Raw genomic sequence first — 15004 nt, 5'->3', positions numbered from 1 at the left:
TACCATGCTTCCATCTAAATTCTTATTTACTAACTTGTAGGTTGAAAATAACATGAAGAGAGAACATCAGTCAGTAACAACCCAAGATCTGTAAACAATCCTTTATACCATTGTTTTTTCTGTGGATCATCAATCCTAATATTTAGGTAAAGGGCCAGAATAAAGCATGTGGATTTGGAATCATGCAAGAAGTTCAGTCAAAGCATATAGAGGCTGCAAACATGACTTCAAAAAAGATTTAGATTGTATGTGTTCCTGTAAGTTGATTCTGCTGTACTTAAAAAAAAATAATTATATTAGCCCACAGATTCATATGGGGAGGAGTGAAGTACAAGCCCTTTCTTCACTCTTGACAAATACACTTGTGAATTATCAGAGGAAGAGTTATTCCAATACAGGGAAATAGACTGTCCTCTTTTATATTGACCCATTTAGGCATTGTTTATAGTGTTTTGCTCCAAATCAAGGATCATAAATATATAACAATAACAGCGATAAAAACAACAAAAACAATACTAATAAAATATTTTGCTTTTGAAACTATGAAACTAGTTAAAATATATACTAATAATTACAATTATTTATTGAGCACTTGATATTGAGCTAGATATTTCTAAAATGTGAGAGTTTAAACTAACAGAAGTTAAGACCCATGGTCACAAAACTAGTAAATGGCAGAGCTGTGACTCAGACTTAGATTGTGCTAGTTTCAAACCTTCAAAAATTCCGAGTATTTTTCACTTTTTTGCTTTGTTTTTTTAGCTTTTTCCCCTCTGTCAAAATTGCACTCTAAAAGTTATACTTCTATTAATGACTCTCTTGAAATGTTTTTTTACATGACTTCTTCAAATACTGTTTTATACATTCCACTAATCTACCTTCCCCTTACTTTACCTAAAGTAAAATGAAAATCATATTTTATGCATTTTGTTGAGGCCATCAATTTCATCTGTTCTAAAATCAATCCTGTCTCTCTCTTGTGTATGCAGATAGATCCTGAAAGATGCCCTCTGGCAGGAAAGTTAAAATTAAATCTCCTATATTTATTGTTTCATGAGTGTTTATAAAATGCCATAATTTCATTTTATTGTTTCACATTTATTAGAAAAAGACCAACAGAAACTAAAAAATATATAAATATGGTAGCAAACTCACTTATTGCTGCTATTTATCAAGGGATAATTTTACTTTTCTTATTATGTGGAATGCTTTTGAATAGAGTGTGTTATTGATCACAGGAGTTGTTGGGTTTTTTTTTTCTTTTGAAAAGTGCTCACTCTTGATCAGAATCTTATTCTCATTACTATTTTTCTAAAAACTGTGTCACACAGGCAATGGAATTTCAAAGTCTGCTCCTTGGGAAGCATTGTGAAATCCTAGAAAGTACAGGGACTGGGGCACCTCCAAGAATAGACTTTGAAGCCCATCTTTCCTACTTTTCATGGCCTTAGTTAAGACCCTTACTCTTATCAGCCTCAGCCCCCATATCTGTAAAATGTCACTGCAACACCAAACTCCCAGAACGGTGATGTTGATTGCATGTTAGATGTCTGTATGTATTGTTTCATTCATGGAAGCATGCAGCCTCCCCAGTCGCCTCTCTCCACCTCCACTGCCAGCACCTTAGGCCAGGCTACCATTATCTTTTGCAATTACAACCTTCTAGATGCTCTTCCTGTTTAATTGCATGTGCACGCATCTGCGTGTGTGTATGGATTTTATTCAAACATAATACTCTTTCTGTCCAATTTCATTCTTGCTTATTACACTCGTATTACATTTGCTTATTACTCTTATTATACTCAGCCACAGATGTATTCAATTTTTCAAACAAACCAAGGTTTTTCTCCCTTTAGGGTCTTTGCACAAGCTTATCCTGTTGGCTAGAAGGCTCTTGTTTCCACTTCTTGTATGACTGCCCTTTCTCATTTTTGTTCAGTTTCAGCCTAAATGATATCCCTTTAAAAAGTAACTTTCTTTACAACACTACGTAAAGTAGATCTCTGCTTTTTCTTTGTTCTCTTCTGTCTATACTGTGTTGTTTTCTTCAACTCAGTTTTCAAAATTTATTGACTCATTCTATGTTTTTTTTTTTATTATCCCTCTTCCTCATTCAGTTCCATTGGAGAGAACACTTTTTTTGTTCTTTTCACATTGTTTCCCCAGGTCATATTACAATACTTAGCATCTTGTAGATACACAATAAATACTGTTCAATAAATAAGTGAATGATTTTTCATTTGTGCACTCTGTGTGAATAAAACAAGTGTTTCCATGGTAATATCTGAGAAACTAATTATTGAAATATCTGTCACTACTAAATCAGAATCATTCTGAAATTTTGTGGATATCCATTACTACATGACAAGCATTGGCTAGATACGTATCTATAAGTATGGGCTATTATCTTTTTTGACCTGTGATGTTCCCATGATAAGCAAACTTTATATTGCTGCAGTATTGGTCAGAGATAGAAGGGATTAAAAGAGATAAACCAAAGTATGTTTTTAACCCAGACGTAATTAACTTGATGCTAAATAGAACATCTCGACTTCTGTAGATGGTGATGAAGCTCAAATTATACTCCACTAGATTTATTTATAGTAACAGGGGAAGCTCCTTCCTGAAGGAAAAATAGCTGAAGAGGTCAGCTGCTAACTAATTCTCAAATAATAAATATTCTCTGAGACTGAGCAAGAGACCTTGAGTCACCCCTGGAAACACAATATTTTCAGTTCAGTCCCTGTGTCAATGAACCATCTGGAGCACATTACCCTAATTCTGTATGTATGGTAAGCAAGAGGTAAGCACCTGAAATGAAATCTTAGAAAGACCCTTCTGAGGAGATAAGATGTAGAACAGAGTTATGGAAGGCCTTCTGTCCAACACTGACCACTGATGTTCTCTATTCCTCTTTCATGTTTGGCTTTGAGTATGGTGTTCTCATAGTGAAGGAAGATACTGGTTTCTCCTGAAGGAGCTGTTACCTGGTCCTCCACCCATCCCACCAGAGTACCATTCTCTTCAGACAGAACCTGGTTTATCCCCAGCTGACTCCTTTTCAGCACTTGATAGATGTTTCCTATCTGGTGGAATGTGTCCTATACTAAGCGGTCTTTTCATTAAGATAGTTCCATTTCCTCTCATCTCTTCAACCTCCTTTCTGCCCAGAGGATTTGAGGTATTTTCTTGAAATTCTACCACATCTAATTTTATCAAGTGCCTACCAGAGAGAAAACTCTGTGAGGGGAAAAGACTGATGTTTGTCTGCCACTAAATCCCCAGTACCCAGCCAAGTCTTGGCATACGGTTTGTGTTCAATAAATATTTACTGTCTGATCAAAACCTATCATCCTATTAGACACATGAACTTTCAGTCAGATATCTTGCCTTCTAATTTTGAAATCCTCAACCCATACGCTCATTTCTGCTTTGGCCATTAAAGAGGAGCAAGTGGAGAGAATCTTTTTATTCATCCTGTTAAACTGAGGGCCAAGTAATTTGTAGATGACTATATCATGGCATTATTGAATTGGAGACTAAAGGTATACATCACCTTATAACTTTTAACTTAAGATAAATTACCTGTAACTATTGGGGGAAAATTGTTTTAAATAAGAGTAACTAGCCATCAGAAAATACCACATCAACATCTAATTTTGAAGTGGAGGGATTATTTAAAAGGATTCTAATCAAAAGGGATTCACGTTGATTTTTTATAATATTGACTGTGAACTCTCTTTGTCATGGGTGGTTGTTACTCTCTTAAGGGAACCAATTCAAGAAAATGTCATCTTTTACTTCAGAATCGTGGGAAGGTGGGAGGAAGAGACAGGACTTCCAGTTCTACTTTCAAAGTAAACCTATGACAATTTAACACAGATGTACCATGAACCAGAGATCTATCTTAGAGAAGAGGAAGGTGGCCTCCCTTTTTTCTTTCTTTTTCTTTTCTTCTCTTTTGGACTCTTTGTTTAAATGAGTCCAGCAGAAAAGAGTCAAGTGCAGTAGAATTCTCTACGTTCATGTGGATACTGGTTTTCATTTTGTGAGATGTTTTAAAGAACTCTTTACAAAGGCTCACTCAATCCAGAAGATTTTTTTACGGGTTGAGTTTTTTTAATGGCTTGCACTTGATTATTGCTAATGATTTTCAGCTGCATCATCTCCCAGGAAGCTGACCCCCTCGAGTTTAGCCTTAAATCCATATCTTCCAGGCAAACTAGACATTTCAAAGTCACCTGCACTCCTTTCTTTGAGACTGTTATAAAGCAGACATTAATTGTTGAAAAATACTGAGATGACTGTGAATTTAGTGCTAATTCAGTCTTTGACATTTGTTTTGCATGAATGTGATAATGAATATTCTAATTTCAAAGTGAGTCAGCCATTTGTATGGTATTATGAGACACGATTGAAAGTGTATCTATGTTGAACTTATATAAGTGAACACTATTTAGTGTGGATAACAAAAATGAATTTGGGAAAATGTTAAATATAAAAATGAGATACTTGAGCTATTAAAAGTGACTTAGGAATGATATAATGAATCAAACATGAGTTCTGACTAGCACAAAGGATTCAAGGAATTCAGGAGCTACTTGAACAACTGCGTGTGTATCAACCAGTCAGCCATATGTCCAAAAATTATGCTGAACAGACAAAGATCTGATTATCTTCATGTAAATATGAACTCTAATAAACATGCCTAAATAGATTCATTTGAGGATAAGATAGTGCAGTGGACACACACAACATAAACATTTTTTCACAGACTGAGTCATTCATGTTGATTTGCAAAAATCATAAAACAAAGAATCAACTTTTTCTTTTTATTTTGATCTTGCATAGGAAAGCTGATGAAACAATGCATTTTTTTCTGAGGATAAAAACTGCTGAGGAATCATTAAAACCTTGGAAACAGTCAAAATCCACAGGGTAAACCTCCAGATTCCAGGAGGTCCAAAGGCATGCATGTCAATATCACAAGTGAAGCCAATGTGTAATTTTTGAAATATCAATGCCATTGACTCTCTGAACTCGTGTGATGAGTTTTGAATGAACAATGGAGTTTTATTTAAATTCTAAAGCATTTGACAGTTTCTTTATGATCAAAAATGTCTGGCTTATATCTCTGTGATTGTCTGCATTACCCCAGCAACAATCTGGCCCACACAACCATATCCTTGAAACTGACCTGCATATATTTTGATCAAACTCTCTCTACCAACTGCATTCACCAACTTAGCTAAATGATATTTGCTGCCAAGTATATATACACTCCATCCTCAAAGGATCACAAATAAAAACACTCAAAAGATAAGACCAATAGAGGGCAATTCAACATGATGAAATTAAGAAACATTGAAACTAATGTTAGAATATTATTTTTAAAAAGAGGTCATCTTTGGCATATGATTGCTGAAGGTGAATGTTTTGATTATAACAACATTTATGATGTCTAAGTGTTTAAAATTACTCAATTTTATTATTAGAATTTTAGCTTTTACTTTGTATGTGTGCACATGTATGTGTATCTTTTTTTGGTAGATGGAAACAATGCCAATCCTTCAGATACAGGAGAGTAGTCTAGGGGAAAATGCCCACTGTTTTATAGGAGAGTAGCAACTTGATCTTTTGTAATAGTTAAATAAAAGTATAGAGCCACAGTTCTATTCCTTTCTTAGGTGGAAAAAAGCTGACTCTTGTCAGGTAAACTGCTCGGCAAATAGTAAGTTGAATTCCTAACACCCACGTGAGGCACAAGAATAGTTGGATTAACAACTCCAGTGTCATGCTGTCAGCTGCTGTTTATTTAAATTAAAATGTCACCATCCAGAAATAAATTAGGAAGTTGAAAAATGATAAATTTCTTAAACATACAGTACTTTGGCACCTTGTTAAAATAAGTCTATTACATTTATGTTTTTTAGAACTTTACATAGACTATTTCCATTTTGACATTCAGAATATAGCAGGTTTTGTTTTCGTTCTTTCTTAACTCTCTCCCTCCTTCCTCCCTCCCCCCTTCCTTCCTTCCTCTCTCCCGGTCTCTCTCTCTCTGTGTCTGCATTGTCCTATCTAAGCTACATAAGACAGTTTAAAAGAAAAAAAGTTCCATCAATACATCAATACACAATTATCAGATGCTTTACTTGCATGTCTAAAACATGTTGTTCACATTATGTCTATCTAAATATAGCTACACCTTTACAGATTTAAAAATTCACTTCCTGCCATTGGTCTTCCCAGGGTTCCAATGTTATGTGTTGTTTCTACATTTGATATGAAACAAACATGCCTTCCCAAGGGCTTTTTCCTCACTTCCCCGTCATTTGAAGGTTAAAATTTTGGCCCCATCACTCTAAGACCTCCCCTGTGATCATCCATACCCTGAGATATTTTAAGATATAGTTTATTGGCTCTGGGTTCATGGCACAGCAGGTCATTCCATTTCAGGAGCCAATTTGGTCATAAGTAGGAAGAGAATTAACATCTCTGAAAGAAGAATACTCCCTCTCTGTTCCCATTTGGATGTTTCTTGCCTATGACTTTGCAGATTGTAAATGATGCAAGTGCACACTATAATGCAGGTTAATCAAATATGAGACAGTTGTATACAAACATATTCAGCATTAACAACATGGAGATATTTACTTGGCCGGGTTTTCCATTTTCACATAAAAATGCCTCATATTCGGATGCGAATTCAGGGGCGTTGTCATTGACATCCAGCACTTTAATAGCAACAGGTACTCGGGATATCTGACTGTGGTTCCCTATGGGAAGGAAAAAATAACATCAGCATTGAGGATAATTGCATTTTAATGTGCAATTCAACTTTCTTCTTGAAAGCTTGTGTGTCTGTTTCAACTTCCTTTAATTAGGGTGTTTTCAACATGTTGATTATGGAATCTGACCATTCAGCAAGGAAAAGTAGCAAGTGCTTGGCTGCTTAAAAAAAAGTATAAATTATTATTCCAAACACCATTTTCTGGAGCTTAGCTTGATAAAGACCATTTCTGAATAAATTAAAAGAGGTTTCCTTGATGAAGAAAGCTTTATTTTATTGATAAAGCCCATTGTACAAAAGAAAAGAATGCTGTAGGTGACAAAGATTTATCTCTTTCTTTATCTTGGGTAGACAGCCCATTTCTGCACTATTACTTGTTCGACTGACTATATATTAAAGATGAACATCAAAAACTGAAAAAAGACTAGAACCAAATCAGTTGTTGAGAAGGTATCTTTAATACTGATAAAAGGGATAATCTTAAAGAAAGGGAATCATATCTTTTATGAATTTTATTTTTTATTCAAAATTGACCTTGGGATCTTTTTGAGTAAGATAAGCCCAAGTTATTTTAATATGTCATTTTCATAAAGATTTTCATCAGTGTAAACAGATAATAATCTTTTAATCTTTCCAGGTCAATTCCAGTAGCACAGACCTTAATCCTTAAGCCTTAAGTCCTTAAATTTAAAAAATTATACACACACACGTGCACACACACGCATACATGCACAAATATGCATGCACAGAAATTTGGCCCATTAATACATTGCTGACTTGGCCCACATGATGATTTTTTATTTCTAATAAATGCAGTACCATTGGACTCTGACTGTACCATGCAATAGTCTTTTGATCGCTTGTAAATTATACAGAATGCATTGAAAATGGCCAATTATTTATTTGTGTTTCTGTGGCACTGAATATTTATAAGCAAGCTGGGAGGGGAAAAATCTTTGGCTTTTGAATATGAAGAAACAGACTTGTATTTGATATATCAGACTCTTCTTTTTGACAATTGATTAAATTCAGACCTCTGAAACCTTCAAATACTCATTTTTTTCATTACATATAAAAGTGTTTTAAAGCACATGCCAAATAATCACAGCCATGTTACAATTTTATAGTTGGTTACCCCACTGGCAATGCTACAAGATTGGAATTTAACTACCATGGCTATTCTCCAATATTCTAATTTGATTAACTATGGATGGATGAATATTATCCTTTGGAATTCCAACCACCTCAGTAATGGAACAAAATCTCAATTCCCAAAAATCACACCAGTGGCCTTAAATGTCTCACCTAATATGTCCTTTTTCTTTTACTGTCTTATGTCTAATGAATTAATTCATTCTCATTCAGAGAGGAGGCATGCAGCTCCCTAGCTTCAATGGAAGGGAAAGTTAAAAAAAGTCTAACACATGACTCTGAGGACAAGAAACTTACATTTTACCCTTTATCTACTTGAATCAGGTAGATAAATGAGTTATAAGGTATTTGAAATAAGGTCTCATTATGTCCTTAAAGATTTACATCTCTTTTCTAGTCTGATCATGAGCTGAATAGCAGCTACTGAAGAGTAAAAGGGAATCTAGTGTTTGCAGGAAACAAATGTTTGGAGCCCCATCTTTGCCTCCCACTACCAACATGATTCTGAACATGTTATTTAAGCTCATTTTATTCCTGAGGACACTGAAACTCAAGACCTTGACACCTTATTTACAGAACTATCATACACATTATATGAGAAGAATTAGAAGTGCCCAGATCATATTGGGCACATAGTCAAGTGTATCTTAGAATTTATCTTTTATAATTGCAAACATCAGCACCGTGCATATTCAGTGTGCACTATGTACAGTGCAAGATATTTCACAGAATCATCTCATTCAGTCCTTACTGAAGAGCTATGTAGTAGGTAATGTGATCCCCATGTTGTGGGTTAGTGATGTGGAGACTGACATTCACAGGGCTATATGCCTTTACCAATATGACTCACAAAGTAACTCCCAAGACTCCAAAATGTAGTTTTGGCCTTCCAAACAAACATGAGTCATTTTCACAGTATTATATTGATGAAGTTTAAAACAAAGTATATTTGCTTGTTGTTTGTTTACTGGTAAGGTAACTAATCACTGCCATTTCCTCAAGAATGCTTACAGGTTCGTTATAAATTTTTATTTCAAGTTTGACCACTATTTGAGGTTTGAGTACAAATATAAAAAATCAAGCTGGATAAATCTAATGGGTTGTACCACGACTGATATTCTCAGAATTGCACTAATAATCTGCAAGCCTCTGTGAGAAACTGAACAATTTAAATTCCATATTTTTCCTCATACTTCGATTTTGCCCAAAGTCCCTTTAGTTGATTGATTTTGTGATTCTCTGTATTCCAACTCTAAGAACTATTGATTAGTTAGTTAGTTACATAACATTCATTTCTTCCGTGCCACGTCTTAGACCAACTCTTGTGTATATAAGTGATTAGAGGAGCCTTCTATTATGTTTTAGTCTCGTTAAGCATTCAATTCATAAACAGACAATGGTCAACATAGACTTGAACAGTGAATAATAGATGCATTGTCTTCGAAAACTGCAGGTACAAGAAAAAGCTGTCATACTCTTTAAACATGATTTTGTTCCTGGGGAAGGGAAGAAAATGCTGAGCTGACTGAGTTAGAGTCACTGAAAATGGTTGATTGGGCCAAGTTTACGAAACATGATATTCTTTGTCTTCCCTCTTTCTCATGCCTTGTACACAGACACACACACACACACACATACACACACATGCCACAGGCAAACATGTATATACAGATTTTACTCTATTTTGGCAAAAGGATAATTATGCCAAGGCACATGTTCTTAACTTCTCTCTTCTCTTAATCTCACAGTTTTAATAAACTGCAATTATCTCTTAGATCTAGATGGCCAGCAGGTGGTAAAACTCAAGCATAGAGGCTAGAGAATCTCCATGAGCTTCTTTCTGGGATAACTTTCAACATTAAAGTAATATATGCTTTTTCTTATTGTAAGATCTGGGACAGCGTGGTGGTTAACTATCCAGGGGCCCAGATCCCTAGAATAATACCATCTAATTTTTTTCTGTTGTTAGAAGTAATGTAGGTTTGGGAGCTATCACTATATATTGTTAGAAGATCACGAGCATAGGGGCTATATCATATGATCACTGGCAAGTCACTGAAGTATTTTTTGATGAGATTTACAATTTTAAAAGCTAGCATAAAGCTTACTGACAAGAGAAGTTATGGTTTGTTTTAATTTTGTTTTCTTAAGCATATGAATGTCCCAGACATTTATTTGAGTATTTCTTGAAACTGCTAAATCAAGGAGAAAAACAATAAAATATAATAAAATAAACTGGTGCCATATATCCCCAAAATATCCCCAAAATGTGTTATCATTATCTATACTAGATGAACATGCACAATTGAAATTATTTCAACTTATAATTTTTGACACAAGTGTCATATTTAAATGCTGAAGATTCACTTTTATCTAAATTAATGAAGTGATGGGAGTTCAAAATTTAAAGATATTATAGAGCAATAAAAATTAATTAGATAAGCTTCTAAGGAAATTATTCATGTCCTTTGTGACTGGCCCCAAAATGTTTGCCTTTCATCTGATACACAAACATTAAATATAAAGATATGATAATTAGAAACCTGATTAGCATTCATTAAAGATTAATTTTCTAAACACAGGAGATGTGACAAAGTGGTCTGGAAGGAAAAGAAGCCCATTTCAATTGGCCACAAAAGTTGACTGTTTCCACATAATGATGGGAAAAAAGGCTGAAATGGCACCTAGTATAAACAACTCCTTGACTTCCACCATTTGAATCGTAGTGACTTCCTGTCACCTCTCTGTCACATAGCCTCATGAATTGCCCATTAATTTTGCCCTTTTATAATCAAAGTTAATGGAATACTGCCAAGTCTACATTACTTGGGAATTTGCTTCTAACTAGTTTCCACAAGCTGCTGTTTTTGCAGGCATCGATTGAAATAAACAGCCTCTCCTTTTCAGGCTGTAAGAGAGAAAATTGATTTGACAAATTTAGATATACTGGTGGGTTCAATAAATAATTCTTGACCCTTCTTTGAGTGGAAGGGTGGAAGGCATGAGCAGTAAATTACAGTCAACGGGGGAAATGCAAAATAGTGAATTTATAGTTGAATAGGGATGAGAGGAATGCTGGAAGTTTATAAAACAGGAAGATTCTAACTGAATATATGATTGATCGAAAAGATAGCAACTTAGGAAATTTAAAATACAACTGATGGGAATTTCAAAGAAGGTTTTGGAAAATAATTTCAGTCGTGAATTTAGGCTCTCTGGTGACTAAAGATAAAAATTTTTGATGTACATTTTGCCCATAAATGGTGTGGTAATTTCTAAATCATTAGTTATGGTTTATTAATTCATAGATTATTAGACAGCATAGAAACAAGGTGGAATATAATTAACCAGTGGACACCAGCAGGGTAGAAAATCTGTTGGGACTTTTAAAAAATTTTTATTGGACAAATATATATCACTTATATGTGGAATCTAATAAAAATGGTACAAATGAACTTGTTTACAAAATAGAAATAGACTCACAGATGTAGAAACCAATCTTATGGTTACTGGGGGGGGGGAAGAGATAAATTGGGAGATTGGGATTGACATATACAGACTACTATATAAAATAGATAACTAATAAGGACCTATACTTTACAGCACAGGGAACTCTACTCAATATTCTCTACAAAAATATTCTGGAATATTTTTGATAGTTTTTCTCTTTATAGTATTATTTTTATGTGTTACCCTTTCACTAACATGGCAACTGTATTGATGCACCAGTTAAAACACAATCTATGGGCCTCCCTGGTGGCGCAGTGGTTGAGAGTCCGCCTGCCGATGCAGGGGATACGGGTTCGTGCCCCGGTCTGGGAGGATCCCATATGCCGCGGAGCGGCTGGGCCCGTGAGCCATGGCCGCTGGGCCTGCGCATCCGGAGCCTGTGCTCCGCAACGGGAGAGGCCACAACAGTGAGAGGCCCGCATACCGCCAAAAAAAAAAAAAAAAAAAAAAAAAAACCACAATCTATTATCTCCCTCAAATACATACCAAGAAATTTCAACATCAAGGGAGCAGTTGACCACCATAATTTTAATAATTTTTCATTATATGATTGTGAAAATTCCAGCAAGCCAGGCTGTAAAGAGAAGTCATTCTGTTTTACTCCTTAAAATCTCAGTCATATTTAGATTAGTTTAGAATTAAATGAGAACTTTAATCATGGCTCTGGTATCAAATGAACAAAGCTTGTAAGGCATAGTTTTTTTATTAACCAAGTAGTAGCGCTCTCAAGAAAGGTAGAGAAATGCTTTCCCTCACTGTGCAAGTTGTGGACTTAGACGTATTTGAAAATGCCTTAAACTCTCTGGAGAAAATGACTCTTAAATGGCGACTTTAGTTTAAGTCTTCACTGACCCCTGTCTGTTTTCCCTACTGACTACAAAAATGCATGCTGTCTGGCTCCAGCATTTTCAAATGCTCTCTAAATGGGGAGAAATAGGTCTCTTATTTATTACATTCATCTTAAGTGAACCTGGACGTAGTGGAATCCTTGGCAAGACCTCACTTCACCTTTTCCTACTCTCTACAATGAACCCTCAGTATCCTTTTTCCAGCTCACAAGAGTTGAAGTTCTAAAGAATAAGGTAGGCACATTTATGGTTGTTAAATTCTATGGGAAAAAATTTTAGAGCCATTGAAGTAAGAACTGATGTTATGAACTTCTTAGATACTATTTATTTATTAAATATAAAGCTTTAAAACAGTCATGTTCTAAATAAAGGCAACATTAATGGCAGTTTATAAATGAAAAATTAGTACTAATGGGAATGGAGCTATTACATTTTCCATTTTTTTATTAATATGTTATATAATATTACCTACTTTAAAATAAATATATTTATTTATTTATTTCTGGCTGCATTGCTTCGTTGCTGTGTGTGGGCTTTCTCTAGTTGTGGTGAGCAGGGACTTCTCTTCGTTGTGGTGAGCAGGGGCTTCTCTTCGTTGCAGTGCGCGGGCTTCTCATTGCAGTGGCTTCTCTTGCTGCGGAGCATGGGCTCTAGGCACACAGGCTTCCATAGTTGTGGCATGCAGGCTCAGTGTTGTGGCTCGCGGGCTCTAGAGCGCAGGCTCAGTAGTTGTGGCGCACAGGCTTAGTTGCTTCGCGGCATGTGGGATCCTCCCAGACCAGGGCTTGAACCTGTGTCCCCTGCATTGGCAGGCGGATTCTTAACCACTGCACCACCAGGGAAGTCCAATATTACCTACTTTTAATTCTTTTTTAAAAAAATTTAAGCACTTACTAGTTTTATTTTATTTTAATATACTAAACATTTTAACTTAAAATTTATAAATATGCATTATTTGTCAAACTTTTTCCCAAGACCTTTTCTTTGACAATAAATCTGCTTCTAGAGTTCTGAGTTAAATTTACATAAACCAGTGATTCATGGCTTTTGATTTCCAAGTATTTTTTAAATTAAGGTAATACTGGCTTAGAACATCATATAAGTTTCATGTGTACAACATTACAGTTTGACTTCTGTAGACACTACTGTGCTTACTCAGATACTTTTAATTCTTTATTTATGCTTACCAATTTGTTTCCTTTTGTTGTCTACATTCTTTTTTGTTTTGTTTTGTGTGTATGTGTGTATGCATACATGGTTTTTATGTGTTCATTTTTGTTTTATGTACACCTCTCTTTTCTACTGTGTACTACTCTTGCTGAATTTGTGACTGGAAAATACTGACTCCCTCCTTTCGCAGCCTTAAGTGCATGTTTAAATCCTTTTTATACATCTCATCTTTCTCCATACTGTAAGAGGCGAGGAAACAAAATGCCGTAATGAGTTTATTATTCCTTATGCTCCCTTTGGTAATCTAAGTCTTTGCAAAATCTCTAATTCTACTCTGCCAACAAAAATTGCATTATGCTTCTATTACTAAATCTTCAGTGTTTTTTTTCCCTAATTATTTCAAATAGGATTGATTCAAAATTATTGGAACTGAATTTCTTGGTATTACTCTTACAATACAATTCAGTTTAAATCCCTTATATATTAGAATCTTAATAAAGGAGACTCACACTTTCAGAGGAATATAGATTTATCTAATATTCAGCTTAAATGCTAATTCAACACCAGCTTAGAATAACAGTTGTGCCCCTAATACATGCATACACGTACACGCACACACCAACACAGACACACTTTATTAGGGAAGAAAACTAATATTGTAAACTACCCAGCATGTATTGTGTGATCTGTTATGTACTATTTCTTTGAGGTTTTTTGGGTTACTGTGAAGGCATTATTTTCTTAAATGGGAATATGATTTCAGGCTATGTAAGACTGAAATTTATATGAGTTACATATCAGAGTAGGGAGTAAAGAACATCCAGTGTGCCTAGAAATCATGTGGACTCTAGTCACCTTGCCCATATTTACTCAAAGCCAAGAAGTGATAAAGCTGAAATATTAATCCAGGGCAGTTTTATCAACAAGTGAAAAAAAGAAAAACCCAACCCACAGAAACAAACAAAACTGATTATTCCCCACAGGCTCTCTTTAGCATAGCACTCGTAAAACATAACCTTAAAATATATTTTTAAGATGGATCACTTCCCAAACAATACAATATCCTAATAAACTAATAACCTCAAAAGAAAGGTTTGATGATTCCATTAACATGGAATTTTTATTAGTGAATTTATTTTTAGAAATATAATTTTCATATTTTTAATTATTTGGGTAACTCCTTACATTTTTTTTGTGTGAGATCAACTTTTGTAGTAGAAGTAAGCCATGAAAACAATAAAGTGCATACACCTTATGGTTTTATTCCAGTGTATTTTTATAAAATGAACATACCCATGTAACTATCACCCAGGTCAAGATATAAACAGCATCCCCAAAGCTTCCCATGTACCCCATCTCAGTCATTATGCCCTTCAAGGTAACCTCTACTCTGTTTCTTAACACTATATTAGTTTGCCTTCTTCAGAACTTTATAAAAACTGAAATAATATAAAGTACACACTTCTGTATCTGACTTCTTTAGCTCAATATAGTATTTGTAAATTCATTAATGTGGTTGTAGGCAGCTGTA

General features: G+C 34.9%; 1 protein-coding gene across 2 annotated transcripts in view; it reads right to left on the bottom strand.

The window, feature by feature from the left end:
* Nucleotides 1-15004, bottom strand: part of CDH8 (cadherin 8) — a gene marked incomplete at both ends in the record, with an annotated part of 359837 nt that overhangs the window by 59628 nt on the left and 285205 nt on the right. For both annotated transcript variants that reach the window (XM_082605979.1, XM_082605978.1), the window contains one exon: nucleotides 6658-6779. In XM_082605979.1, the coding sequence (XP_082462105.1) occupies nucleotides 6658-6779 (122 nt within the window). The remainder of the gene's footprint in view (nucleotides 1-6657; nucleotides 6780-15004) is intronic.

The sequence above is a fragment of the Mesoplodon mirus genome (genome assembly GCF_964341445.2).
Source record: "Mesoplodon mirus genome assembly, chromosome: 19".
Classification (NCBI taxonomy): Eukaryota; Metazoa; Chordata; class Mammalia; order Artiodactyla; family Ziphiidae; genus Mesoplodon; species Mesoplodon mirus.
Note: the sequence above shows the minus strand (reverse complement) of the source record. Positions and strands in the feature narration are given on the sequence as shown.